General features: G+C 38.1%; 1 protein-coding gene across 1 annotated transcript; it reads left to right on the top strand.

Annotated features, from left to right (window-relative positions):
• Positions 1 to 638: 638 nt before the first annotated feature.
• cdh10a (cadherin 10, type 2a (T2-cadherin)) lies at positions 639 to 26,077 on the top strand. The gene is made up of 12 exons (XM_039677914.2): positions 639 to 818; positions 11,598 to 11,961; positions 15,562 to 15,856; positions 17,529 to 17,648; positions 18,450 to 18,617; positions 19,008 to 19,195; positions 19,283 to 19,536; positions 21,264 to 21,400; positions 21,556 to 21,677; positions 21,797 to 21,905; positions 22,093 to 22,344; positions 24,279 to 26,077. Exons 2-12 carry the CDS (start codon positions 11,740 to 11,742, stop codon positions 24,767 to 24,769), a joined length of 2,358 nt encoding a protein of 785 aa, XP_039533848.2. The 5' UTR covers positions 639 to 818; positions 11,598 to 11,739; the 3' UTR covers positions 24,770 to 26,077.

Genomic DNA, 26,077 nt, shown 5'->3' with positions numbered 1-26,077 from the left:
CTTCAGTGTCATGATCTTTCAGAAATCTTTCCAATATGCTGATTTGGTTATCAAGAAAAAAAAAAATATCATCATCATCAATGTTGACAACACACACACACACACACATACAATATATATATATATATATATATATATATATATATATATATATATTAGAGAGAGAGAGAGAGAGAGAGAGATGTATTGTGCATTTTTGCATTCATCTGAGTAATCTGATTTATGTATTCAGCAGAAAAATCTGACAGTTATGAGTAAAAATCCAAATTAGTAAAAATCCAAATTAGTAAAAATCCAAAACGTTCTTATAGGCTGCTTTTTGTCACGTACTGTATATGCTCCGGGTTCCTGCCCTTCATCCAATGTTTTCTAGTCAAAGATTTAATTCTTGAAAGTCATCATGCCTGCTGTGTTAAACCCACTGTCCTCATTTCAATGCCCTGGTCTGTAGCCAACACTGGTCTCCCACCCAAGCCCCCCCCCCCCCCCACCCCCCAATCACAATCTTATGAATGGCAGCCAATCAGAGCCTGTTCCCCTCTGCAAACTGCATCCTTGTCCAGCAGAGCAAGAAAGAAACGATAGACCTAGAGAGAGTGAGTGAGAGAGGGGGCTTTATGTGTAAGTGAGGGAGAGAGAGAGACAGGAGAGAGAGAAAGAGAGACAGAGAGAGAGAGAGAGAGGCAGCTGGAGTCTCACACACAACTGTAGTCAGTCTTGGAATCTGAGCGCTGCCAAGAGGCGAGCATAGAAGCCAGCGTCGTTCTTCCATGAGGATGACATGCTCTCAGAAGAGCACAGGAGGCTGTTTTGTTAAGGTAAGAGCCTTATGCTTTTTACTCTTCAGTTAATGCCAGCTAATCTGAATAGCATGGGAAAAGCATTGCAATTGTATTACCAGTTCCAAAATGTTGCCGTGGAACTGACAACATTCGAAACTCAAATCTAAACCACAATACTTTGGAATGCTTTTTAATGATTTAAAAAGTCACATTATTGGAATTGATTTTTAATGTAATAGATTTGAATGGCTTTTGCCCTCTGTCCTTATGCCACAGATTTGCAATATAATCTTACATGTCATATAATCTAACATGAAATGCCAATCATCTGCCCCTTTGATTTGTGCTCTGTCTATCCATCCATCAATCCATCCATTGTGTTTTCTAACTGATTTCATTTGTCTTTGTAGTTAATTGCGTTGTATATTCAAGTATTGAAAATGGCGTTTATACTTGTGTGTATATATGTGCTAACAAAGCATGGCATTCTTTAAACCAAAGCACATATAGTTTAACTTTACCACCCACAGGAGTCATCATTGCAGCTAAAGTTTCTAAAAAATCCTCTTCTATCCCTGCGTTTAATCGCCCCGTCGCTTTTTACAAGGTGTGCGCACGTGTTTAGAGGTCTGTGTGCGTGTTTGATCCTTGACATAAAATATCACTGCCAGCGCAGGGAAATTGCTTTCATGCACCACTGTCTCCGTTTGTGATCCTTAACCCAGAGTTTAGCTATATAGCGGTGCAGATTCTCGAGTATGTTGGCAAAGCTAGAACACTAAATCTGCATAAGCAGCACCCTGTGTTTAAAGTGTTCATTGCAGCTTTCATTTCAATTGTGTGTACCACTTGTGACTGTGGAAGTCAAATGTAAAACTGTCGACAAATCTGAATACAGTATCGCCCATAAGGATTGTTTCTTGTCTGTGTATGCATGTTATTACCTAAAAACGACCTTGCACATTGACCATGTAAACCACTCGTGTTAGACTTTAGTTTAGATCAGATTGTTCAGGTTTTGGTGCTTCTGAACTCAAGCCAATATGCAAACTTTGATTTATACATCTAACATGAACACATAATGGCATGACTGTTTCACACAAATTAAAGCGCACACTTCCTCTGAGCCAGCGTCACATGTATAATTGCCTTTCAACACAGAGATAAATCATGAGATAAAGCCCCACATGCTTCCACTCAGGGAATCTCTCTCTCCCTCTGCTTCTGTCTCCTGATATCATCTCCCTCTATTTCTTTCTGCCTCGAAATGTGAGGCAATTTGCCTCATAATGAGGTGAAAGATCCAAACAATGTATTTCTGTTCAGGGAGGTACTGTGATATTATTTACACCCTGACCTGAGGAAATGACCTATAAAAAGGCATTTTAGGAGGTCAAGGACTGTTCTTCTAGTCTGAATACATCTGAATTGTAGTGGGAATGTCATAGCAGTTAAACCTCTAGCACTGTTAGTGAGCATTTCTAGTATCCGCAACTGTGTATTGAGCAGCCCTCCCTTCCTTTTTGCCCTTCTCTGACAACACACATCATTTTTTTAATCAGACAGGACCTCCGTCAGCTCCTGCTTTTGAATTCATTACATTCTCAGAGCCACACAAAATCAGAGAAAGTGTTCTGTCTAATAACTCAGGGTATAAATTATTGCCTTGAGTCTGTGAACCTGGCAGAATCAAAGCAGGTCCTCCAGGCAGGCAATCAACATGGTGCATATCTGATCTGTACCAAAGTTTCAAAACAAAGAAGACAGGGCATTAATATTGCAAGGGAGAGGCCAGCTGTGAGAGCCATCCAGGATGAGGTATGGAGTGATGGGGAGATTCATACAGGGAGGAGAGGAGAGAAAAAGGTCTTGGGCTCCCCCAAGTGGAAACTGTTGCATCTGTGGCTTGTTGTTTGTGTCAAATGTTAAAATACTGGATATGGGTGCCTTCAGTCCCTGTAAATGTAAATATTTCTTGCTAAAGCCTAAATATGTGTAGTTATATAGGTGATTTAGGCTGCTGTACATAGTATGGCAAGGACAGTAATGGACATGCAATGGATTTGCATATGAAATTGTATAACACCAGAATTCAGGCAAAATGAAAAAAAAAAATAAATAAAAAAAAGGGGGGTATTATGTGATTAGAGAGCCTAGATTCAGTTTCACGATAGCTTACAAGGACTAAATGTACTTGACTCTGAGCTGCGGGCATTAATGCTAATTAATAGGTGATATATGACACGGCCCGTGAGTGTATCTAATGGCCATCTTTCTCTTTCCCTGGCCAATTCACTGACCACGTATACCTTAAAATTCATGAGATGTCAAAGGCTGATTATTATGCGGTGCACATCTAGGATTAATATTCTAATAAGGTTCGTGGAAAGAGTTGAAATTATAACTGCAGCATTTAATCATAATAATTATCAAAGTGGATTACATGTTACAAAATAGAAATGTTTTATGCCAGCCGGGGGCAAAACTAACAAGAAAATACACAGCACTTTATTGAACAAAATTAACCAGTAAAAAAATACATTTACACATATACCATAGCCTGTCATACTGCATGATGAGCATAACATGTTGTTTTATGCACTCTGCAAAAATGTTAAACTGGAAGCTATTATATTGAAATTTCCTTTCATATTTGCAAAAAATTGTTTGATCTGAATTTACAGTGCACAAAGACAAAGGAAGTTGGAATGTGATAAAAGTGTAAATACAATGGTAGAGATCAGAAATGAACCTACCTGAAAACCTATGTGCAAGTCAAGTGTACCAAAAACAACACAGGGTGGTCGCTAGTGATGTTCAATTCTTGAATGAATCGTTCTTTTGAGCCAGTTTACAGGAAGAAACCTACTGTGCCGGTTCATTAGTCGAACTGAATCAAGCTTTACTTTTGGGTTGATGACATAAGATGCACAAGTCAAAGTTGAATCCAACTCAAAGAGACCCGAATGAGCCGGTTCATCCACTTGTCGAAGTTTGCAGCCCATTCTCACCCCCAAGGCGTCACCTAACTGACGCCTTGGGAAGCATTTTGACCATGCTTCAATATCTGACGCTTTAGGCGCCCTTTAGCGTCAGTTAGATGACGCCCTAGGATCGTGTGTAACCCTACCCCCACCCCAGACCTAAACCTAACCGCGTCCTCTAACTGACGCTCTAATTTAGAAATGGTTCCTATTTCTGCGACGTCGCGGCTGACAGAATGAAGATATTACACCAGTTATGAGTTCACATTTATTTTTAGTTAAAAATAGGTCACTGTGCCACAAGCGATAACGGATAATTAACCTCAGATTTTGAAAGCATGTAATATAGCGTTCAAAATGAATTCTATGCAAACATACAACTGTACTTCATAACAAAATTAGTCAAAGAGTATATTTTGTTAATGTTTAGATTTTTAATAATGTTATTTCTTGATTTGATTATGTCCTTGGTCCTTACCCATTTCCAATGCAAGTGCGGGCCAACAGTGCGCTTTCACGGAGAGATTCACACGCTGTTCTGAATGTGTGGCTCACAGTCGCGTCGCGTCTAGTGTGGACAGACACACTTGCTGTCGCTGGAATTCTATCGCGTCGCGTGTAGTTAGGACACGGTGTTACCGAGGAGTCTGATGAGCGAGTTGGCATTACTATGCCTGTGGTACGTATGTTATTAAACACAATTTTATTCAAACCTGCAAAAAACTTTCTGATGAGAGATGCAAATATATGTTGTTCATTCAGATTATATTTTAAGTTAAGTAAAATCAAGGAGTTTAAAAGACTTATTAAAAGGTTAAAAGGTTTATTCTTTATATATACTTTAGACATGTACTGTAGATCATGTCTGGGTTTCTGCATGTCTGTAATATGTGCTGTTGGTGTGACACTTTTAAGAATCTTATACAAGATGTAGGCTACTCAGTGTTGGTCAGTTATATCAGACATAAAGAATCTGCAAAATAAACTGACCACAAACATCAACTTAAGTGAATAATGGGCAATAATCTGCAATTTCTGTCAGGACCACTATCATCAAATAAGATTGGATTGGCGGTATGCTTTTGTTCTGGGCAAGAACTCCCTGCGCATCAAATGCAACCTACAGTAGTATGGATAATACCAGGGAGAGCAGCAAATAACCTCCCTTAGGGTAAAAAATCGAAGCGAGCTGAACCGTGCCGCACCGAGCCAAACCGTACTGAACCGTACCAGCAGTGGAAAAGCGCCACAAGTAGGCATTGCACTTATACTCCAGACAACAGTGTTGTAGTCGAGACCACCTCACTCGAGTCCGAGTCGAGACCGAGACCAGAGAGAGTCGAGTCCGAGTCAAGACCGAGTCCATAGAGAGTCGAGTCCGAGTCGAGACCGAGACCAGTGAGTGTTGATTACCTAATTTACTTTTATTTACTTAGAGAAATCCTTTTTTTTTTTTTTTACTGAATTTACTTAGAGTTTAAAAAATATTATCAGTTTAGGGTAAAAAGGCCACATAGTAGGTGGTGTTAAAAGTAATTTTATTACAATTTGTCATGCGCAGTTGCACACTAGAAAATCACCAATCACTGGGCGTGTCAATCAATTTAAAGAAATATTTTATTAACATACATTAATAATCATGAAAAATATTTTGAATTGAACTCGAGTGGATTCGGGAATAAGTCCGAGTCCTAAAAAAAAAATGTTCGAGTACAAATGCACACGAGTCCATGACAAGACCAAGACCATTAAAATATGGTCTCGAGTCCGAGACGAGTCCGAGTCTCGAGTACTACAACACTGCCAGACAACACTATGTTAATAAGCCGCTGAAAGGGGGCCGGAGCGTTACGCATGCCGAAATCTATTACTGAGTACTGAAGGAAACTATCAGGGGTAACAAATGCAGAAATGTTAGAAGAACTTGCCAGAGGAATTTGCCAGTAGGACTTTAGCAAGTCTAACTTGCTGACATACATGGCAGAACCGAGGTTGTCGACGCAATCTTCCATGCGCAGTAAAGGGAAACAGTCGGGACCGTATTTATTTTTTGGTAATCAGTACAAAATCGCACTGTCCCATCACTCTTCGGCACTAAGGCATGGAGAACTTCAGGGACTACCAACCCGGTCTCATCCCAAGACGTCATATAACTGACGTTTTGGGACGTCTTTTGACCATACGTCAATATTCGCCTTTTTAGGGCCCCCATAAACGTCGGTAGATGAGGTTATGGGATCCTAACTCTACCCCTAAACCTAACCCTAAACCTAACCCGTCACCTAACTGACGTTAAAGGTAAAGCGTCAGTTGTATGACGGCCCGGGATCGCCATCTACCGACGTTTAAGGGGGCCCTAAAAAGGCGGATATTGACGTATGGTCAAAATACGTCCCAAAACGTCAGTTATATGACTTTTTGGGATGAGACTGTGTTAGGACTACAGCTGAACCGAGCAAGTCCATGCTCTACTAGATACTAAACCTCCTTTCGCATCACATCTCTTTTCGCTGCATTTACGCAGTGCCATGCTGTTTAATCGGGGGAAGCATCACATCAGCACCACATTAATGTCGGGCTCCAAAACTGTAGTGTGAGAAGGTATACCGTTAAACAAAGCAGGAAAATCATCAAACAACTGCATAATATCACATCCCTGTTGTTCAGATAAATGAGATACATGAGATGTAAGGTTAGATAATACCTCAGAAATCTTAAGTCGAGCACATTGTTGATGAGTGTGACGAAGAACGACTCCATCGTCCTCCGGATCCGGAATCTCAACAGCAGCACAAGTGAACACACGAGATGACATAGGAGCAATGATTTCTTCTGCAAGTGACACATTCTGGACAGCTTCCCTATTGTAAAAAGTCTTTAACATATTCACGTGACACACCCGGGTCTTCGTTTTCCTACCTGGAGTTCCGATTACATAATCTGTAGTACTAAGTTTTCGTACCGCCTCTTATGGTCCAGAAAACTGGCCTGATAAAGAGGACCAACACTTGATCACCCCTATTAAATTTACAATCATATAGACCCTTCTTCTTACACTGAGCTACTTCAAGTGACTCTCTTGCCACGGTACAAGCTTGATGCAAGCGCTCACGGAACTTACTCACGTAATCCAGCATGTTCATTTTCGGGCTAAACTCAACAGACAACAGATTCTCATTGAGCATTTTCAAAGGTCCTCTGGCTGTGTGTCCGAATACTAGTTCAGCAGGACTGAATGGTACACCCTCATCCCACTCTTCCCCTGTTGTCATACAGTACTTTCTGAGCATTGACTTTAACGTTTGATGGAAACGTTTGAGTGCCTCCTGGCTTTCAGCATGATAGGCACTTGCGACGCTATGGGAAATATTTAAACTGGACAACACAGAAAATTGATGCCTTGATCTGTCTGCACAATTTTTTGGTAAACAAAATGTAGAAAAAAAAAATAACAAGTGCTCTAGTTAACGACAGTTGCTCTAGTTATCTCAATGGGTCAATAAAAACTGATTACCGGTCTTAGACTTAGGCAAAGGGTCGACACAGTCAATGATAACATGCTCAAAGAGTTCTCCAATCACTGGAATAGGAACAAGTGGAGCACATGGAATGAATTCTGTTTGCCAGTGATCTGACAGACACAAATGTCTCAAAATTCGGTGATAAGTTTTCTTCATTTCTAGATATCCCAACAGGTCGTGATCATGAGCTAAAGATGGAATATGCTGTCAGTAACATGAGGGAATCATCTCCATTCAGCATCATCTGCAATCTCCGAGCACCATTTACGCATCAACAAATCGTCCTCAACGAAATATGCAGCTTGTCTCTCTTGAGCTTTCTATGGAGTTTTACAGTAGTAGTATCTGGAACATGCACATTTTTAACAGTTTTCCATATGCATTTGACAAACAATCACATTTCATTTAATAAAATGTATTACCTGAATGAAATGAACTTGAATCTATCGTCCTGTGGAATCATTCATTCACAGACAGCATACGAAGATGTTCAACTAGATCTACATCGCTGGCAAAAATATGATGCATTTGCAGATTTGCTTTCAGTAGACTAAACTGTAGGTCCACGGCCACTTCATTCAACACTCTCGATATTCTTAAATCTTCCTCTTACGACTGAGTCGAGTGTGAATTAAAGCGCTTCAGATTCAGTGCTTGCAGGAAACTGAACAGATCATTCAAACTGATTCGTGAACTGATTTGAACAGATCTGTACAACTTGTTTGATGAAGTCTTTGAACAGAACCGACTCAAAAGAGTGATTAATTTGTAAATTGACCATCGCTCGTGCCCATAAAAAGATACAGTGCTCTTGGAATAAACTACGCATTTAACAACATATTCCATTAAAATAAAGTAATCAGAGGAGCGTCGCTCAGCGTGACAAAGTAAATGTAGCCTACTTTGTAACTACCATAGACAGTAAAGGTTACTTATCCACCTCTGTTAATGGTCACGACAATGATCTTCTTCTGTTGTTTGTCTTAGATCGCGCAGTTGGAGGTTTCATTCAGAGAAACCTTTGTCGCCGACAAGGAAGTACACTGCTGCGAGATCTGTGACATTAAGCGTGTCAATTATGCCACATTGGTATTGCGTAAAAATATAACGATATTCGAAAAGCAATTTTATGATCGAATTTCGAACGTGAATATCGAATATTCGAATATCGCGACTCATTCCTATTAGGGAGACTAAGAAAACATGCAGTGTTGGGTGTTTACATGGCCGTGTGTGACCAGGTTATATATTCCGGATTTGAATAGGTTATTGGCTGCTTGTAAACCTAGTCAATACAAAAAACTGACTTGCTCTCTCGTCATCTTGCCTAAATAATTGATCGCAGGATTTTAGATTTAATGTTACTGTAATATTTTGTTTGTGTTGCTGCTATGCTGATAAACTCAAATCAATATTTACTGTAGGCCTATACATATGTATTTATTTCGGTGTGTAGCTGTGTAACTTGACAGCTAAACTAACTGAAGCCTGCTGGACATGTTGAACACTGATGCGTATGCTTACAGTGGTTCAGAAAAGTAATAGCGGCGTTAAATATCTCTCGGGACAGACATTCAAACATTTAAGGACATTAAAACTCTGTTTGCTGCATTTAAGGAGATGCTAGAGAAAAAGGCTCTCTAAAAGGTGAATAGGAGGTGAGTAATGTTTCACTTAACCCCAGTTAATTAAATGTATCTCACATCGGCTGTCATGCTTAAACACTCGGCTAGAAAGCTCAGGAATAAACATGGCAGGCCACTCTGCCAGCAGCAATCACTATTTGAGGCAGCGAGCAAGAGCTTTTAGCTCGTGTGACCAGCATTTGAATCCAACCCTAGTCATTCTGTGACATATAATCAAGATCTGCTATTGATCCTACGTACGTTGATTTCTTTTGGCTCTGATGTTGTTATAACACCCGTACTATAGTACTCACTCTGGAAATCGATTTGGATGTGGAACATATTAAGAGGACAAGGGAATTACCATTACCATTGGAATAAGAATCAATTTGTGAATAAGGGTTGTTACCTCATTCACTTGCACTTTGTTTAATCATTGTTTGTGACTGCAAAAAAAAAAAAAAAAAAACATGAGATGCGAACATTATCTCGATCAATAATGATGCTGAGGGTCTCGACCGAATAACAAAATAATTGGTCACTCTTACTGTGAAAAATTGGGTGGTAAAATTTCCATTATGGTATTTCTTTTAACAACTTTGTCCTGTTGCTCAGACTGTTGAGTGTTGGTGCTTGCAACACTAAGGTCATGGGTTTGAATCCCAGGGAAAGCAAGAATGAGTAAAAATGTGTACCTTGAAATGCAATGTAAGTTGCTTTGGATAAAAGCCTCTGCTAAATGCATAATTTATACATAATAATTTGCTAAATGCAAATTATTATTTGTTTTTCCCATTATTTTTATGTCCCCAATAACCTAATAGTTATGTTGGCATCTTTATTAACTCAACTTTTGATTTCATCATTTAATATTATACGCACAGTCTAATCATCTATATACAATCACGACCTGACCGAGCAAGACGGGATATTATTTACATTTAAATTCAGCATGTACCGACAGTTGTGATAGTCTTTTCTTCCCTATTGTGCCATATTTAAGTGAAATAGCTTCTCGAAAAAAAATAAATAAATAAAAAAATAGTAGAGCGGGACTTGATTTTCTTCAATGGAAGTTTATTGGATTGTTGTGAGACACATGAATTTAATGATGACAGTGATGATATTAATAAAATACCATGTGCATAAATAAAGCATAATAAGTACTGCAATCTTCCATAAAAATAAATACTGTCATCTTTGATTTCATGGCGACAACACAAGTTATGTCACAAAACTTTGTTCAGTAAAATTTTACTATGAAAATGCTTCTAATGTAGAAAAAACACGACAATATATTTTATTTTAATCCGTCAAAATTACAGACAGCATTTTTGATTACTGAGAATGCACTAGTTAAGGTTACAGTGAGCCTTTGAATTGCAAAATGATTACGTTTCAAAGCACTCTAAGCTTCGCACACTTAAAGGTGATATATGTATTTTTAGTAGCCTCTATCGGTGATGTTTCAGATTGCAACCAATTTTTACAAGAGCGCTCGTGCAGTTTGCGCGTACTCAAACACAGGAGCAAGCACTCATGGTACACGGCTACACTGAGACTTGCACTGAGAAAGCATCACACAGCATGCTAGAAACTCATGCAAACTCCCACTGCAACGTTACAATAATAGGCTACTTATCAGCTTGACATGTTATTGTAAATGTTACTTACAGCATCCAAAATAAATGCAAACATGTTTTTTTTTCATGATCTACTCAAAACCCCAATAGCCTATATGCTGTTACAATAAGAAACTCTTTACATTAAGGTAGTAGCCTAGTGAGAACAGGTTGTTGGGAAATCACTTTTTCATCAAACAGCAGTTTTTGCAAGTTCCCGCAATTTAATTGCATAAAATTGCATAAATATGCCACATATTCCATCGCATTAAAGAAATTGTGCCGCGTAATCAAGGATTTTTGATCCTTGGCGTGCCGTACCGTACCATGCAGTGGAAAAGCGCCATTATATGAATGCAACGAAAGCATGTGAAATCACATGTTCTGCAAAACCAATTCTAAATCTTCTGAGCAACTCTGATTCAATCCGACATCAAACATTTAGATATCAAACATTTATTCAATACAAGTCAGATGTAAAATACCACTGCATAGTTTTATTTTTATAAATAAAATATAGATTAATCTTTATTAGTTACAAAAGTAATTCAGTCAAGATCAGTGAGTGTTTTTCTTTTTCTCTTTCATGTCTTGTTGCGCTTGAATGGTTTAAACCCATTAAAATGTGTGCACAGGAATCGATAGGTGGAGTCAAAATTGTAATTTCATAACACGTATCTGATTCCATATTGGGAATCAAGTTTCAATTCTCAACCCATGTATTCTTTCATTTATTTTTTTTCATCCATTTTTGATAACAGTCTGATGACATGATGACAGTCTGTCCAGTCCTTAACCCAGACCTGGTGAAGAATGCCATTTTAGCCATGTTTACCAATGCAAGCATTTCTGTTAATTGCACAGGCATGTTATATGCAAAGTTTTGTGTGAAAGGCTACGTGTTTGATCTTTTGTGAATAGAATATTGCAGGCCCTGTGGGATACACTCCTCAAACAACAAAAGGATTACAGTAGAAGAAACTGGTGTTGCATCTTGACAAGGGCCGCAGTGACCTCCAACATGCTGTATGTAACTTATTTGCTTTGATTATTTTTTTTATAGGGAATCAAAGGAGGATCAAAGGCGATTCTACAATGTCAGGGTTGCTGATGTTGCCATTTACATCGCTTTCAATTCAGCACTGCTCATCCTGCTTAGCTTATTCATAAGGAGTCGCTGTCATCGTGACGATCGATTGGCTGCAATGATAATGAATCACTTCTTTTGGCTGCTTCCACTGGTCTTTCCGCACCTGAGCTCTCCAGTCATATTGCTAGAGAGGAATGATGGGAATCTCTTTCACAACTGGAACCATCTGATGGAAGGAGATAAAATGGTGCTGCACAGATCCAAAAGAGACTGGATGTGGAGGCAGTTCTTCCTGTCGGAGGAATACACAGGAAGTAACTATCAGTATGTCGGCAAGGTGAGAGTCCATGATAACACGAGCTCGGAACGACTAGCAAAACAGGGCCTGGAGGAGATGCAAATGCCTGATTTTTGCATTCCTCTTTCGTTTTCCTGATCTTAATATGGTTTGACAGTGGATTTGAACACGTTGCTGTGTGGCAGGCACTTCGCAAAACTTGATGCCATCATCAAAGAACATAAAATAGCGCAAATATGAATTACACACTCACTGAGGCATGAATATTCACATGATCACATCCCAGAGAGACAGAAAGCGAATAAGAGTGGGAGAGAGTAGTTTCAAGACAGAATACTTTGTACCAGGGTTTAGTTTTTTACCGCTCTCATTTCCAGGACAAAGTGGCTCCGCTGAGACCTGACAGGAATCAACAATTATGGGCCATTTCACTCACTCTTTTTCATTCCCCCCATTGACTTCCAACCCATCTGCAGTGGCTGTGTGAAGGAAGGGACTGCAATTCATCAAGTCGCAGTTCAGAGGCATGCTATATTTATGCCACATTAAACATGAAAGAGGAGTCCATACTGACATTCAGCCGCACAGCCTCTGTTATTAAAACACTGACTGTGTTGTATACGAACAAACTTTGGAGGACATGTATAGAATACGGCAAATAGGTTTAAACCGTACGATTTTTATTTAAATCTTTATTGTTTAGCACTGCTAATAATGCCACCATAAAATAGTAGCCTTCTTTTGCATCACTTAGTCCAAAGGCTAGCTGTGCACATGTACACAACTGGAATGTGTCTACTAAACTTTGGGCACGTTCACTTGGATTAAGTGGACTTGATAGGGTAATTACTATATTTGGCTAGTGCAAGGAGACAAGTGAGATGTGAATCAGAGGGAGTAAACTGCAGTGCAAAGAGAACAAGTGTGCATCGACATATCTTGCCCGTCAGTCATTGTGAATAGGAGTCAAGAGTGCATTGTTTTTATTCAGTTTGCCCACATCAGATGCATGTACAGTAGTAGCCTATAATAATGAATTTAGGTTACGATTTGATCAGATAAAGGGAGTTTTTGTTTCATATTGAGTAATTTGCCGATACAATTTGCAACACGCAAAATGTCACTTACCTGTGCACTAATACTGCGACTTCGGATTCCGTTGTAATGTAACGTTATGGTTATGCATCACAGATCATTGACACCCATTTGTTTGTTTTTTTTTTCTGTAGAGATGGTATTGCGGTGCGGTCTCACTGAAATCGAATCAATTGGACCATTTGCATTGCAAAATTATTCACTCTTTTGAAACGTTCTAAGCTCCTTCTACTGTTTTTTTGTTGTTGTTGTTGTTTTTTTAATGGAGGTTGGCAAAAAAAATTTTAATATGCATTACTGCCACCTTCTGAAATGAGAAGGGTATTAGACAGTAATAGACAGCAAAATAAGCCCCCTCTATGGGGTTCTCCCTTGACCAAGGGTGTAATCCATCAGCTGGAAGTTGAAGCCTCACGGGAGCCGCCATTGTGACAGAACCTGCTGTTAGCATTCCATTGACTCCCATTCATTTTGGCATCACTTTGACAGCGAACAACTTTACATCTGAGGTGTCCATAGACTCCATTTGTCAGGTATTTACTTCTAAAGAAACATGACAATGTATAAAAGGCTTCATAACCTTGTATCTTACGTTATGACCCCATAGAAGCAGTTTTTGTATAAATAGGCTAACGATTGCATCATAATGACAGGAGGAGAAGCTTGCGGGCAATCGGGGGGACGTGGAGGCATAAAGTTGAGGGAGAAGCCCATAGAGAGTCATAAAGTTGATCCTGCTGCTAGCTTATGGACAGCTAATACTCACTCACTCTATCTCTGTGAGATCCAGAAGTTAATTATTCATATTTCCCTCAGCACAGCTAGAAGACATACAGTCTGCTCACGTGACACCTGGTGATCAGCTTTTAATGTGCTTCAATTTTCTCTGTTGAAATCAATGGGGTCGCTGTGTCCTCTTCTTTTACTGTCTAAGGTAGGAACACACTACTGTCCGAAATGGAGTGTGGATAAAAATTCCTAGACGGTTCAATCGCATGCTGATGACATCTGGTGGTAAATGCAACAAAAACATAAAACGTAATATAAAATATGTAGTCTTTTAATAATTTTGGTAGCGTAATACCAAAGTCCTTTTAGGATATATAAATTGTCTCTGGTACCAATGGAAAAAAAAAAAAAAAAAAAAACAAAAAAACAACTATGGTGTAGGTTAGGCTAACAAAATTTAATAATCCTCGTTTACTCAAATCGCATGACTTGGCCAGTTTGTATGAAACAGAAACAAAATTAATCATATATATAAATATATATATATATATATATATATATATATATATATATATGTGGAAGTAATATGAACAAATTACATTGTTTAAGTGCACTGTAACATTTCTAAATTTATGCAGTCAACACTGTTTAGGGACCTTGAGGATCAGCTTTTATGTTAAGGCTAAAAAAAAAGCTGCTTTTGTAACATTTTGCTTCGTGGTGATTTCCTATGTAATATCAGTTAGTGCTGATTATATAAAGTGTTTGTTATGAGATCCTGCTGACACACTGAGTGTGTTTGAGGGGTCAGGAGGTGGAATCAGACCACTGGCTCTTTCTAAAAACAGACTTCAGAGCCCAGGATAAATGCATTAAATGGCCATGACTCTGGCCAGATGCTGGACTGAACTCATAAACGCATGAAACAATTGCTTATTCGATTTTTTTTATTTTTTTATTATTCACTGAAGCCTGTTGGAACCCATAGTCTCATCCCACAGGTTAAAATTTAATTAAGCATCAGGCGGTGACAGTTGAACAGCTTTAGGGTAAATCAACCCATTTAAGGGAAACTAAATGACCCAACCAGTGGGATGTATCAGGGTTATTTTTTCAATTAGGGGATCTTGTCTGTCCCCTTCTGACTTTAAAGAAAAAAACAAATAATATTCAATAAAGTCAGTGACTTTTAACTAAAAGCCTATTTGAGAGTATTGACATTACAATGTTCTATTTTAGACTTGTTCTTATACCAAGACTTTTAAACTTTCCTTCATAAATAAATAAATAAGATATAGAGTTATTGATTTTGTTTTATAGCAAGTTACCAACAACCATTAATTTGAATGTTTTGCTAAATAGAGGACAGACATGAGAATGGTAGGATGACAGTGTGGGCAAAGATAAAGGCCTAACATTTCATATTTTTATAAATGCAAATGGAAATGCAATAAAAACGCAGTGGTAAAATCGGACTAAAAGCTTCATTAGTATTTAATGGAATATGTTCTGAAGACTGGTACTTTTAAGACTCTTTCTTTAAGACTCTGTCTGTGGCTTTTATGAGTTTCTATTTCCCCTAGAGAGCTTTTCCTTCAAAAGATTCCACTTCTAAGCTGTTAACCATGATCGAAAACAAGACAAGCTGAAGTTCACTGGTTAATAAAACATGGCAGCATATCATATTAACATTTTACTGAAGGAAGAACTTCATGCGTGTTTGATTTAAAAAACAAAATCCACAAATGATGTGGCAAATTTCACATCTGTGCATTGCGACATGGTTAAGTCACTGTCTTCTTTCTGTCCATGCAGCTTCGCTCAGACAAAGACATAGGGGACGGAACTGCCAGATATGTTCTCTCCGGAGAAGGAGCAGGCACAGTATTTCGTATCGATGAGAAGTCTGGGGATTTACATGCTACACAGAGACTGGACAGAGAGGAAAAGGCCTCTTACACACTGCAGGCCCAGGCTTTCAACAAGATCACGGGCCTCCCCCTGGAGCCTGCCACTGAATTCATTGTCAAGATACATGACATCAATGACAATGAGCCCAAATTCACCAGGGCTGTCTATTCTGCCAGTGTACCCGAAATGTCAGATGTCGGTGAGTGAATGAAAATTACTTTTTCTCCTGTTGTTGTTATTTGAAGTGCATTTACTGTCATGCTGGAATACTGTGTGTGATATTCCTGTCACTGCAGTGTTTTTAAGGTCAAGAATGGCTCACTGCTATTGGTTTTTAGAGGCTTTAAGAGTTTTTGAAGCATGTATTGTTATGGAGTATGACATTTAAACAAGTGCGCTGAACTTTCAAAACGTTTTGTTTGGCTTAGATTTAAGTCTTTATCATATTACAGTAACTTACAGTTACTCAACATTTTGTTTATGAATTATTTTATATTTTGTTTTACGAAAATTGTGTGTGCCCCTGAATTTAAAAATGAAAAGACATAAATAATGGTATATATAGTCCCACATGAGTTATTAAAAACTACATAACCCACGCCAGGCTTATGTACTGACATTTTCTATTTAATACTTGGTGTTCGTTGCACATAAGTCAATAAAAATATGTATTGCAAATTAAACTAGTGCCATGGTTCTGTCAATCATCAGAAATTACCATATTACCTAAAAGTAGCAGTTTTCTAGGAATGTACAGTTAATAATATGTACTGCAGGTAGTCAAATGCAAATTGTAATCACTAAAAGCAGAGCCAGAAAGGATCTGCCTCTCCTGAGTCCTGATGTAGTGTCTAATGGAAGAGATTCTATTTGCTCATCTTATCACATTTTCTATTTACATCTAATTCCCATTTGCACATCATCTATAACCACTGTCTCACACAATCAGTGGCTCTGTGCTAGCAGTGACACTGCACCATACATATTCACAGCGCATGAATATTCAGGAGATTCACGCTGTTTCTCAGTAATATCATAATAACCTCTGGTTATCCCGTTTCCAATCAAGTCAGTCCTCAAGCAGTGAAGCAGTCTGTTTGGTATCATCTCCCCAAAGAAAATCTAATGGTGTTCTTCCTTCTCTCATATTCAGCTGGAATCCAATATAAGGGACTGTACATCGTATTTATGAAATTGTTGCCCTCAATCAAATTGAAAGTGTCATCATATTATGAAGCACTCATTACCCTCTGACACACAACCTTAGGACAAAACCAATTCCATCTGGATTTTCTAATAAAAGGAATGGTGGTAAATCTAGAGGCACGCCTTTGAACCATGATGAATGCTAATAATTCAGTTCTGAAAACAAAACAATGACCCAACTATTGACTTTTTTGAGTACCCCCTTTTTGAGAGCTTGGTTCTTCACCTTTGAGAAATTTAATTTAATGTAAATATATTACCAAACACATACTAAGTTGACTGCATCTACTTCACTGCTACCCAAAGGAATATTGCATTGGTCTTTCATAGTTCTACAGACCCAGTTATGTTCTCAATTATGCTTGATTGAAATATGAACCTCTCAGATGCTTATGAATTCCTTAATTTAAATAAATATTAGCATGCAGTGTGGTGATACAAAATATTAGAGTTCATAGTGAATTTATTTATTTCCGATTGCAGATTTTGGCAAAAAAAAAAAAAAAGAAAAAAAAAAAAGATTTTGGCAGATTTTTTTTTTTTTTTTTTTTTTTGGGGGGGGGGGGGGGGTGGGCTGTGTTGGCATAAAAGAGAAGCAGGACACTTATTTGAACATCTCCATACCTCCATTATCAAAACTCATTGAGGTTTTTACTTATTTCTAGGTACTTTTGTAATAGAAGTCAATGCCACTGATGCAGATGATGCCACATACGGGAACAGTGCTAAACTCGTGTACAGCATCCTACAAGGGCAGCCCTACTTCTCTGTGGATCCGGAGACAGGTGAGTCCTCAAAACATCTTGTTGAAAAGATATTCTCTGCCGACAAACTACCATGATGTATGCCTGAGGCCATTTGACAAGGAAAGGCAAAGCTGTTACTTTTTATGTGGAAATTCTGAAGCATGAAGATCACACACTGCTTTGCCTGGTTAACAGATCCAGCTAGAATATTTGCTTTGCAAAAAAATGGAATAAATCTTTTTTTGAAATGGAACAAATTACTCTGCTAGGCTTGGATTATTGCTTTTACTGAGAAGAATACAAGTTAAGCTTGATAAATGTAGCAATAAAGGTTACGGATGCAAAATATTAAGATTAAGGCATAATCGCACGCCCAAGCAGGGACAGAAAATGCTGGCCCTTTTAAAAAAGGTATAGCGCTATAAATCAAATAAATTAAAAAAATATAAATTATAATATAAAATGAAAAACAGATGTATAAAATTATGTTTTATATTCAATAAGTTCCCTGGGACTGAAAAAATAGCCTTCCTGTATTAAACTGTGAAAAATGTGTAGAGAAATTAATAAATGCACATGTTCTTAGAACGAAAAGGCAGAATCAGAAAATAAGCATAAATTTAAAAGTGTGTGTGTGTGTGTGTAGCTACTCAAGTCTTCTGATTTGGTGCTCTAGAATTTTTTTTTTAAACCGTAATGCATATTTTTTTTCAGGATTTTTTGATGAATAGAAAGTTTTATACATATGCAAATGGTTAATGGTAATTAGTAAATAAATGATTAATAGATGGTTAATCAGTGTTTTTTTTTTTTTTTTTTTTTTTTTTTTTTTTCGTGCAGGAATTGTCAGAATAGCCCTTTCCAGTATGGACCGGGAAGTGCGGAAGGAGTATCAGGTTGTTATTCAGGCCAAAGACATGGCAGGACAGATGGGGGGTCTGTCTGGAACCACCATGGTCAACGTTACCCTTACAGATGTTAATGACAGCCCGCCACGTTTTGCTTACAGTATGTCACTAATTCATAAGTGCTTTTAAAGTCAAAGTGAATTGCAACCCATCTACTGTTTGAATTGATTTTCTGGCATATTCTTCTTTATCTGTGAATTGTATTTCTGACTTATTTCCAAGAAAGATGGCATATTTAACAAGAAAAAGTGCAGTGTGGTACTGATTGTGAAAATTGTACATTAAACAACATAAAGGAATGTGAGTTTACTGAAATAATATATATTGCATAAGTTTATTAAAATATAATGAACTTTTTGTTTGTCTTAAGATTACCATGAACCAAATGCTTTAAGTAATTAAATAGGCTCAATGTTGACTTTAAAAGCCATACAAGCATTAGATGGGTAAAGAAATACTGCATAAATAAATGTAACCTTTTCTTTTTAAGGTTCTTACCACCTAAGCACTTATGAGTCGGCAGAAATCGGATCAACTGTGGGCAGAATAAAAGCCAATGATGGTGATGAGGGAGAAAATGCTGAAATGAAATACAGAATTGTAGAAGGAGACGGCAAAGAATATCTAGATATAATTACAGATGAGATATCCCAAGAGGGTGTTATCGTTGTCAAAAAGGTAAAAACTTGTATCAATATTTATGAATAGGTAATGATGTATAACAATGTGCAAATATGTACAACCACGCTTTTTGATCTTCACCAGAAACTGGACTATGAAAGCAAGCGCGTGTACACTGTAAAAGTGGAGGTGACTAACACACACCAGGACCCCAACTTCTTTCATCTGGGCCCATTCTCTGACACAGCTATCATCAAGGTCACAGCCAAAGATGTCGATGAGCCTCCTATCTTCAGCAGGCCTCAGTATGTCTTTGAGGTCAATGAGGACACACCAAAAGGAACAGCGATCGGAACTATTACAGCTTGGGACCCCGATGCCATAAATTTCCCAATTCAGTGAGCACTTGAAATATTTAATAATTCAATACTAACTGCAGGGAATTCACCAAAGTGGTTTGCACCTGCTGGCAGTTTATTTACGCACACTGTCTGCACAGCACCTGAATCATTAAATAAATTATGCAAATCAGATAACGGCACAAACACGCCCCAAAACAATCCGTTGAATGCAATTTGCATGCAGCAATTCTCAGTTTTGCATCTTGATTCTGCTTGTAGAAGGTACAGCAGATTACAGGGATCTGACATACTTTACTGGGGTTACATTGCTCCAGCGCCTGAATCAAGTCTTTAAAATAACAAAAAGGCACTTGACTGTAAAATTGCAAACACACACACACACATATATATATATATATATATATATATATATATATATATATAAATGGGCATATGCCAAATTTACGTTTTTTTTTTCTTCTTCATTTGATTATCATTTGATGAATAATTGCTGCCATGATGTCTAGAAAATGTACACAAACCATTAGTGCCATTAGAAACCATTAGTAACTTGATTTAAAGGGACAATGTGTAGGAATTTCTCCAATCAAGCGGTGAAAATGTATTTTGCTTTCAAACGAATTGTGCACTCCAGCGCTTTTTCAAATGCGCGTTGCATCTAAGGTAGCCTTTGTGTACCAAAAAGCTATGAAAGGATGTCTTCTAATAGCACTTTGTCAAGTGTTCCTTCGGGTGAACAGGTTTGTTATTTCAAACAAACTGTAACTTGACACAATGAACATACGAATGTTACAGTATGAATTACTAACTGTGAAAAACATTAACTATTGTAATAAGTAGTTATGCCTTCTTTATTAATTATCTTTTCTAAAGAACGCGTGTGCATTGTTAGATATCATCATCAACTTTTACATGTTCATCTATCTATAAAATAAAGTACACAACCAAACAATTAAAAAAAAAAAAGGGTTGTAATCAAGACTGTAATGTTGACTTACCTGTAGAGAAGAAAGCAGGACTTGAAATCTTTCTCCCGCATTAGCTCTATCCATTCGGAAAAAAAATGATATTAACTCGTGTTTTTTTGTAATCTCACGTTTCCTTTACCGATCTATTTTCGACATTTCTGGTGACAAGCGCCTCTCACTGCTCTGCTCCTCCATTACTTCTGCTTTCAGTTACGTCATGCTAACGTGTTTTGGAAACGCGTTGGCTTACTACTTTTTGTCCCTCTGCTATTATAGTTTTTCAAGATGGCGGAACTACATGGAAGATAATATAAAAGACATATAAAGAATATATATACATATAAAGATAATCAATTCTTCATTTACGAGGACAAGTCAGATAATTGGCAGAGGTATTTGTACACCATTGAAGATATATTTATGAATAACAATATTGATTTTAAATAATAAAATAGATAAAAAGTATACATTGTCCCTTTAAGTCTAATTTACATAGAAAGATTTGTGCACAGTGAAACAAATGACAATTTAAAAAAACACATGCCACAGTACTATATATGCAAATAGCACATAGTGAAACTGGATTGTGGGTGGCTAGAAAATGAGATGCAGGTTTTTGCACTGAAATATAATAGAAAAATGGGGTGCAAACTGTGTGGTGAATTTGCTCCAGTGAGTTTAATTTAGTTTACAGTACAGTATATAGTGTTGGAGCTGGTTCCAAAAATGTAAAAATACTTTAAAAAGGTTGCATCGTGAGATGCAAATTTTACTATTTATTAAACCTGCCCATAGATATGCCGTAGATCACCACACAGACCCAGAGAGACTCTACCACATCGACCCCAAGAATGGATCCATCACAATTCTTAAGTCTCTTGACAGGGAAGTGTCAAAGTGGCACAACATCTCAGTCCTGGCTAGTGAGATGAGTAAGTAAATGCATGCATGAAGAAATAGCATTGCCTGGTGACGCATCACATATACTGTATATATGATGTGTCACCAGGCTATTTATTTAAACCAAAATATGTATGAGAATGAAAATATCTTTCCTGGCTATTTTACACTCTGTTGCTCTCGTCAGATAACCCTCATCAAAGAAGCCGTGTTCCTGTTTTAATAAAAGTTTTGGATGTGAATGACAATGCCCCAGAATTTGCCATGATTTATGAGACATTTGTGTGTGAAAAAGTCAAAGCTGGGCAGGTATGTACAATCTCTGTATGCTTTTGACTGTGTGACCATGAAATGGAATTGTTGAATTATTAAAATGGTTGTAAACAGAACACATTATTCTACATATTCAAAAATGTCTTCCATTTCAGCTCATACAGACTATCAGTGCCATCGACACAGACGAACCTCTTGTGGGTCACAAATTTGTATTCAGCTTGAGTTCGATGAATCCAAACTTCACCATATTTGATAATGAAGGTGAATAAATCTTTCCTTTGATGGATAAATCTTGAAGCTTATGGAAAACGCATGTTTAATCTTTTTTTTTCTTCTGTTTTGGCACTTACAAAAACAGCTTTATTTTTCCTGTTGTTTGACTCAGCATGTGATAATATCTCCAGCTCTGACTGTTTGAATGTTCTCTTAACCCCCACCTCTCCTAAAGATAACACAGCCAGAATCCTGACCAGAAGAAGTGGATTTAACAGGCGTGAAATGAGTGTCTACTATCTGCCAGTAGTTATCTCCGACAGCGACTACCCCATCCAGAGCAGCACCAGCACTTTGACCATTCGTGTGTGCAGCTGTGACGCCACCGGCAACATTCGTTCCTGCAGTGTTGATGCGTTGCTGCTCTCTGCTGGCCTCAGCACTGGGGCGCTAGTGGCGATACTTCTCTGCATCCTCATCCTTCTTAGTGAGTTTTCACCCACTGACCGTACTGTATACTTCTTAGCAAAGTACCAGGTTTTTTATTATTATTATTCACATCGCAACCCATGGCAACCTTATTGTAGTTTAGATGTCATTTCAGTTTATTTGGTTTATTTTTCAATATTTTTATTATTTTGGTTTTCGTATTTTAGGACTTCCAAAGATAATGTGCTAACTGGTATAGTTTTAGAAAAATGGTGACTTTCCCTGCTCCCCCTAGCGTTCCCAGGCAGAAAACCGTACTTGCAATCATGCTTACAACATGGGGACTAACGTCCCGGGTGTTGTGCCAAATTTCGACCCCCGCCAAATTATTACCCCCCCCTCCTAGTTGTGGGGTGGGGGAGGGGGGAGAATTAGGATCAGGGTTGGGATTAAGCAATCAGGTACTGACTTCAACGAAGGGTTAATAATTTAGCATGGGGTCGAAATTAGGCACAACACCTGTTAATTGGAAATAGGAAGTCTCGAGAGAAGCGAGAACGAGCGAGAAACACGAATTGCTTTATGACATTTGAACATAATTCTATGATACTGTGTATGATGTATTACCCACCTCGGTAGACATAGCTCACACGATTCAGTTGGCTGGCTCCGATAATACCAAAAGCACATGAGCAGCGGTAGAAACCAAGATAGCAAACTGAGATTGAATCAACGTGGAAATATGACATCGAAACAACGTTGATCTGACATTGTTTTGCTCATCGAATTAACGTTGAACCAACGTCAGACGCGTCATTCTTTCAAAACTAATGGAAAATCAACTTGAAATCAACATGTTGTTTCAACGTTATGAAAGCAAACCAATTTTCGATTTTCATTTAGCTTTGAAGAATGACGTTGGTTCAACGTTAATTCGATGAGCAAAATCAACATTGTTTCAATGTCATGAGAGACGTCGTTTCCACGTTGATTCAATGTCAGTTTGCTATCTGGGAAGGGGGAGGAAGGTGCCGCAAGTTTTTTTTTTTTTTTTTTTTTTTTATGACAGTCAGTGTTGTGAAATATACACCGCACAACTGTTGGGGGAGCTCGATGAGAAAACATGGACAGCAAAAAGTGAAAATCAGCGAAGAAATAACAGTTTCCAAGTTCCCCTTTCAACATATTTAATGATTGCCGGTTTGCATATTTCACTGTTTAATTCATTTTGAGAAATACTGAATCTGTTTTTGTGCAAGTGCAAATGGATGTTCAAATTAAGTCAAGAAAAGGGGTGTACCTGTTCCTGGAAGGTCACTAACCCTAATTTAAATACCTGATCAAGGCCTTCAGGATTACCAGAAACATCCAGGTCAGTGTGAATCTGCTGGATGTTGGCACACCAGGTGCAGGTTTGGATACCCCTGGTATAGAACTAAAATCATGTTCACACAGAGCATTCAACACCTCTGCACTTTACTCACGATTTATATCAACTAGGGAACAGGAGAGCTGTCAGTCAATAAATGGGAAACCAAAGTAACTTGCATTACTTATTTGAAAAAGTCACTCCGATATTTGGTTATAAATGTAAAAGTAATGGATTACTTCACTCGTTATTGAAAAAGTAATCTGATTATTAAAAGTCACATTACATGTCACATTTACCCCAAGACTGTTAACCGAAGTAGTGACAGATCTTTTCTCTGAGTGTTGATGGATAAAGGCAGATTGAGCTTGCAAGTTTTAAACGTAGCTACTACATGATTGGTAAAGTCCTGCATGTGTCATCAGAGGAAAGTCTGTAATTTCTCTAGACAATCCAGTTATGACTAAAAATTTTGAATTAAAAAAAGATGAAGAAAATAATATGCATGAATAAATCGTTCACAACTTGATAACATGCATTTAGAAAAAAAAAGATGTTAATTTCATGCCAGCTTTAACAATGATTATACTGACCCGAGGCATATCTGTTCAATCTTTTCCCAGTGATTGTGGTGCTGTTCTCAGCTTTAAAGAAGCAGAGGAGGAAGGAACCGCTGATCATCTCCAAAGAGGACGTCAGGGATAACGTAGTCAGCTACAACGACGAGGGGGGCGGCGAGGAGGACACGCAAGCCTTTGACATCGGCACACTGCGCCACCCGGAGGTTATGGAAAGCAACAAGCTGCGGCGCGACATCATCCCTGAGATGCTGTTTCCCTATCACAGACCTTCACCCATGAAGGAGTGTGCGGATGTTAGAGACTTCATTATTAGCAGACTGCAGGACAACGACACAGACCCTTTCGCACCTCCATATGACTCTCTCGCCACTTATGCTTATGAGGGCAATGGATCAATCGCTGAGTCATTGAGCTCTCTGGAGTCCTCTGTGACTGAGGGAGACCATGAATATGATTACCTCTCTAACTGGGGGCCGCAGTTTAAAAAACTTGCTGACATGTACATTGGAAAGGATACGACAGTTGCCAATTAGCCTAGGCTACCATTCAATGACTTTCATATTCTCTGTATGTACGCTCGGATTGCACTCTGGGCTGTGAGGCATAACTTGAAAGAAGAACTTGAATAACAAAAAAGAATTCTTCACACATGAAATATTTTTTTTCTTTTTTTTTTTACCAACACAAGCGGAATTTCACTTTTATGATGGATTTTTTTTTTTTTTTTTTTTTTTTTTTTTTTTGTGGACAGTGTTGTGGTAAGGTGATTTTGTGTTTAAAAGAGAAGTGATGGTGATTTTGTTTTTCATTCACTGTTGCAGAAAAAAAAAAAAAAAAAACTTGACAGAGGAGCAAAATGAATTAATGACTTTGTGACTTTAAAAACATGGACAGTGACAAGACTGCCTTCGTCTTATGACAGATTGTAAAGGACCCTTCCCTGTTCCTCTACGGCCCTGCCCCAAATGGAATCACACGTTTATGACGTAATGCCTCTTTGACTCCTTGACTGTTGAGTAGACGTCTGCTGTGGAGCTTGCTTTAGTTTAGTGAGGCTTCCGCAAAAGTTTGCATCATGAGCACATATCAGCCGCAAAGGGGAACCTTCTGAAACCTAAAATGACAAATGGGACACCCTACCGCCTTTTGGACTTAACAGACGTGTTTGCGGCAGCCGTTGTGTCCACGAGACCGCAAATGCACATGAAGTGTGCCATTTGGGACGGGGCAATCCTTTGACGATGCTGGCGTAACTAGGAATTCAGCATCACAAATCACGCTGTGCTACAATGGCATTTTTCATGGTTCCATGACATCATGTGAAAATTAAGTGGGTGTATTTAAGTTCTATAAAGTCAGTCTTCAGAATTTATGTCTGCCATACATGTTTTTAACAACCTAAGGGTGAGTAAATGATGACAGAATGTTAATTTTTGGGTGAACTGTTTTTTTTTTTTTTACAGGATTTTACATAGAGGGATTTCAGTTATATTGGCTACAATTGAATGTGAGTGGAGAAATGTTTCTTCACAGATTTGGCCTCTCTACACATCTTGTGAAGTGCTCCCTTGTTGAAACATAATTGCAGCATTATCATTACAGCACTGAAAGCTTACCGAGGAACGTGGGACTATTTCTACATATCTTTGAAACGTTGTTCAATTCAACTACATTTGTTTGTGTGAAGTTTGCTTAATTTGCAAAACTGCAGATTACACTAAAATCAAATAGAATTGTGTCACAAAGAATGCTGCAGCACTCTGAGCTTGTGTGAATGAAAATTGTCAAAGTGTTTTATATCCACATTTTTTAAGTATATATTTTAATAAAAAATATGAATG

This window comes from Pimephales promelas, chromosome 5 (genome assembly GCF_988280905.1).
Source record: "Pimephales promelas chromosome 5, fPimPro1.hap1.1, whole genome shotgun sequence".
NCBI classification, from domain to species: domain Eukaryota; kingdom Metazoa; phylum Chordata; class Actinopteri; order Cypriniformes; family Leuciscidae; genus Pimephales; species Pimephales promelas.
This window is presented reverse-complemented; position numbering and strand designations above follow the sequence as displayed.